General features: G+C 49.2%; 1 protein-coding gene across 1 annotated transcript; it reads right to left on the bottom strand.

Moving 5' to 3' along the window:
• Window positions 1-257: 257 nt before the first annotated feature.
• LOC110202174 (CCR4-NOT transcription complex subunit 7-like) lies at window positions 258-2,965 on the bottom strand. The gene is made up of 2 exons (XM_020978212.2): window positions 1,822-2,965; window positions 258-1,412 (listed from the first exon to the last, which is right to left on the bottom strand). Exons 1-2 carry the CDS (start codon window positions 2,817-2,819, stop codon window positions 1,352-1,354), a joined length of 1,059 nt encoding a protein of 352 aa, XP_020833871.1. The 5' UTR covers window positions 2,820-2,965; the 3' UTR covers window positions 258-1,351.
• Between the last annotated feature and the right edge of the window lie 1,712 nt (window positions 2,966-4,677).

The raw sequence follows: 4,677 nt of genomic DNA, 5'->3' as shown, positions 1-4,677 counted from the left end.
ACTAGCAGCTGAGGGAGCTGGGAAAGGCCTCCTGCAGAAGGCATCCCTTTGCCTGAGCCTTCAAGGAAGCCAGAGAGTCTAAGAACCATACACTCATCAAATGCCTGCCATGTGCATGGCACTGTACTGGGCATGAAGAGTGATACCACCTTCTCTTCTCCCACTCCTTCTTTCTTCTTGCACTCACCAAGACCTGACTGTGGTTGCAGTTTTGCTCATTCCCCCCCCCACCTCCCACCCTCCCTCCCATTCCCTCATCAAGGTGGAGGAGTTGTAATACTCCTTGCTCCCCACTGCCATCTCCCTCTACCACCAACACCCCATAACTTTTCCTCCTTTGAAGTTCACTCAATCCATGTTTCCCACTGAGTCAAGGTTCTAGCAAACTTAATAAGAAAAAGGGTATTAAAGGACAAGGGAGACAAGCCCATCTGGCAAACAGATAATGTTACTGATTGAAGTGCAGATAACATACACATACACACTTGCCATCTATCACTTCTGACTAGTATTTAATTACCCATGACCAAATTCTTCCTTCACATGATCTGGCCTGGTCACACACTCTGCATGGCTAAGAAAGTACTTCACAGTTATTTCTGTCAATAGATAGAAAATATATGGCAAAAATATACACACAAAAATAAATAATCATTATAGTCCTCAGATGATTAACATTATTCAAGTTAATTTTGGGGACTTTTTGTTGTTGTACAACTAGACTCTGAATTAGTTTTATGTTTCTAGCAACTACAAAAGCACAATCTTATTTCTTCAAATATAAATTGGTATAAAATATACCTAAGGTGACTTTGCTCTCTTTGGACTTTCTATTATAAAGTTGACTTGCAGAATCATCAAATCAAGCACATGGTAAACATGATGATATTAAAAGGGTGGGGGGGAGGGGGAAGGAGAAAGAAGAAGTGTTAGTAGAATTAAAAGGCAAAAAGTAGATAAAAGGAAAGATGCTGTCAACAGAACTTCAGGCTGACGTTCCTTGGATGCCAGCTCCCTGACAGATGTTGAAAAGCCAGTCACAGGGGACTTTGCTGAAGGGTATAAAGCTGGATTGAAACATTTAGTCAGTCACAGATCTAATACATATAGCAATTTAAAACCAAGAACACTAGAGGTGCTTAGAAGATGAAAGACCAGGAAAAGCATTCACTCAATTCTTCTTTTCCTTCTTGGGTTAGCTTAAGCTGAGTCAATAATTTACAACACAGTGAACATACTCTGCTCCATGGGTCCAAAAGGAGGGAATGCTGTGTGAAATTGGCAGATGATCACTTTTCAGGCAAACATCAAGGAAACTCCAACCTTCTAGGAAAACAGGATCTGAGCTGATTCACTCTCCATAGGTGTAGAATTGATGGTCCTCAGCCTCAAACGGTGGCATCTCTTGCATGCTGGAAGAGACAAAAATGAAACAAGGTAATAAGTTACAGTCAGTGCTTGTTAATCTGGGAATGGGAGGAGAGGAGGGATGGGGGCCAAACTAAGACCAACTAGATATATTTACCAAAAGATTGAGTATGATATGGATTTTTTCCCACTGCCACACATACTTGCTAACAGGTGGATTAATTAATACACTGCAAAATTCAACCTGAAAACCCTTCTAATTATCACGATCTGTGGTAGGAAGGAATGGTTATAATTAGTACTGAAAGACAAAAGAGAAAACAGGTTGAGAAGGTATGGTTAAGAAAAAACTGCCTTATTTTGACCAAGGGATTTAACTGGAGATAAAAACCTGTATAAAAAGATGGGTTTAGGCATGAAAAAATAATAATGAAGCCCTGCTTTCTATTTCACCTCGTGAATGCTTGCTGGTCTGCTCTCCATACTGGTTCTCTGCCATAGTGGACATACTGGACGTTCTGGTAGCCATTCTGGAAGCTGCTCTGGAAGCCTTTGTGGGCCCCCCTCTGGGCCTTCTTGTGGACGTGGGATGCTCCAGAACCAAGGCCGTACAAGTATCCAGAATACTTGGCATCATCAATGTGGTCTTCGAAGAACATTTCTCTCATTTTGAAAAAGGCCATACCCGTGAGCAAGGAATCGGACCCCGCCTGGTGCTGGGAGCCAATGCGCTCCAGCTCCAGCTGAGTGGCCACTTCCTGCAGTCCGCCCCTGAGGGTTTTGCAGCTCTTCATGAGGTACTTGATGTCATAGATGACAGGAAAGAAGAGTCGAAGGATCTCGAAGAAGTCTTGGGCTTCTTCGGGCAAGGGAGAGTTGGTGAGGATCTTGATGAAGTAGCCAAAGTCATAACCACTGTGGAACGAAAGCCATTTCACCCCTTCACACAGCACCACTCCTGATGTCATCAGGAGCTCCGCAAAATACTGTGCCTCGATGCCCTCCTCCTCGTGCTTCTTGAACTGGATCCCTGACATGGTGAGGAGCTCGATGGAATCTTGTGCGTACATGTCCTCCTTCAAATTGAATTTGAAATTGAACTGCCACGTGGAGGTTCCTGGAGGGCACTCTCCTTGCTCATTCATAAACGTCAGTCCCAGCTGGATGATCTTCAGCCAGTCCACATTGCATCTCAGCAGCTGGTACTGGTAGTCAGCATAGCTTCTGAATTCTCCCACGGGTCTGGCCACCACACCTGGGAACTCCGTGTCCATAGCCACGTAATTGTACTGCTGGATAACCGGTCGCATTTTCTTCATCTCCTCGTCCAGGTTGCAAGCCCAAACTTCCCGGATCCGCGGGCTCTGGTCGGCATGGGAGGCGCGCATGGTGGGCAGAGGCGGGGCGCGCCGCGGGGGCGCCTCAGGCGCCAACAGGCAGCAGCTCCTCATCCAGCAGATCCAAAATTCGCCTCCTAAAGCACCTTTTTCGTCTCCCGTACTTTGGTACCTGCGCCGCGGCCGCTGCGGTCGCGCTTCTCCGCCTCCACCTCCGCCGCCTCCTCCTCACCATAGAGACTGCCTTCCGTGACTGCGCCCCCCACCTTCCCTTGGTCCCTCCCCCTGCTCCGTCCTCTCCCCCCCCCAACCCGACTTCCCCCGCTGGCCGCCTGAGGAAGGAAGGAAGGGGGCGCGGGAGCCGCGTGGAGCTGCCCGTCCTCTCTTCTCCCCTGCTGTCCAAGTCCAAGTCCAGGCAGAGAGCTGCGCGGTGACGTCAACCTGCCTGTGTGCCCAGATGATGCTGGGCATCTCTTCTTCTCCCCGATTACAGGCGATGTGCGCGCGTGTCTCTAGGAGACCCCAGGAGAACGTCAGCCCCCCGCGAGGGGAGGGGAGGCAGGCAGGGGAGGTGAGGGGGCGCTTTCGTGATGAGACGGCGGGATGTCGCCGTCCCCCCGCGTTCCTTGCCGCGCCGCCATGCCGTCCCCCCACCCTGCGACCCCGCTCGCGTGTGTCCCCCCAACCCTGCCCAGCCCCGGGGCCTTTTGGATGTGATGATGGAGGGATGGAGAGATGGAGGGACAGAGGGTGGAGGGACGGATGGAGTGAGTGACACTGCCGACCTAAGCCTAGGATTACACAGGAGGAGGAGGAGAAGGGGGAGAAGGAGTAAGAGACGGGAGGGACGGAGGGATTGCCTTTGGGAAACGGCAAAATTCTTTTAACGACCCCCGTTAATTTTAATTTCCATACGTAGAGACCTAAGGAAGGACTTCCTTATTATACGAGTTAGCCCAATGATGTCGAGCCCTAACCTGAGACAGTGAATGAACGAATGAATAAGTGAACGAACGAAGGAATGAATGAAGCAAGCAAGCATTTAGGAAGCACTTGCTATGCTCAAAACACCGAGCGGGGCGGGGAGTGGGTAGGAAAGGAAGACAGTCCCTGCTCTCAAAGAGCTAGTATTCTAGTGGAAGCTAGCTAAAGTTCAATATTCCCTGCCAATTAAAGCCTAATCAAATGATACCCCACCCCTTCAGGCTTGACAAGATGACTTCCCTAAATCCGTGGTGAAAATCACTGTCCACAGCTCTTTCTGTACCCCTCCTCACACACATGCAGAGGGGATGGATGGGAATGTGTCCTGAGGAACTTCAGCCTTCCAAATAGAGGCTTCATTATGGTAATTATTATCCTTGATAGGGGCATCATCATGTCACCTTATGTTTCCACAGGGAGCCACTGGCCTTTTGCCACCAGTACACCTGCCACGGGGGCTATATGGGTGCCAAGGACGTGCAGGAAATCATGCCCCCAGGCCCCAGAGCTGCACCCCTGAGACTCACACGAGACTGTGTGGGTAAAACATTTGTAAACTTTAAAGCACTGTATAAATGTGAGCTGTTTTCGGGGTGGGAGGCTGGCTGAAAGAGGGAGAGGCCCACGTGGGGGAAAGATGCAAAATGTCTGATTTAGGCCAAGTTTCAGGGAAAATTTCCTAGGAATGAGAGCTGTTCCAAGCAGGGATGGGTTGCCTTGCAGGTGGGGGTTCCCCTTTCCAGCAGAGGCTGCATGATCACTTGTCAAGAGTGTTATATCCGGGACTCCTTCTTCTGTGTGAGTTGGCCTAGATGGCCACTGAGTTCCCTTCCCACTGTCAGTTCTCTAATTCTTTTGTTAATATCAGAGTGCTGGACTTTGGAGTTGGGAAGACCTTGGTTCAGATTCCACCTCTCCTCATCTGTAAAGTGGGCATTGTAGCTGCCTCACAGGGTTGTTGCTCATAAAGTTTAAAGTGACTGGAACC

This window comes from Phascolarctos cinereus, unplaced genomic scaffold (assembly GCF_003287225.1).
Source record: "Phascolarctos cinereus isolate Bilbo 61053 unplaced genomic scaffold, phaCin_HiC Scaffold_8;HRSCAF=390, whole genome shotgun sequence".
Lineage (NCBI taxonomy): Eukaryota > Metazoa > Chordata > Mammalia > Diprotodontia > Phascolarctidae > Phascolarctos > Phascolarctos cinereus.
The sequence above is the reverse complement of the archived record's forward strand: the minus strand, read 5'-3'. Positions and strand labels throughout refer to the sequence as shown.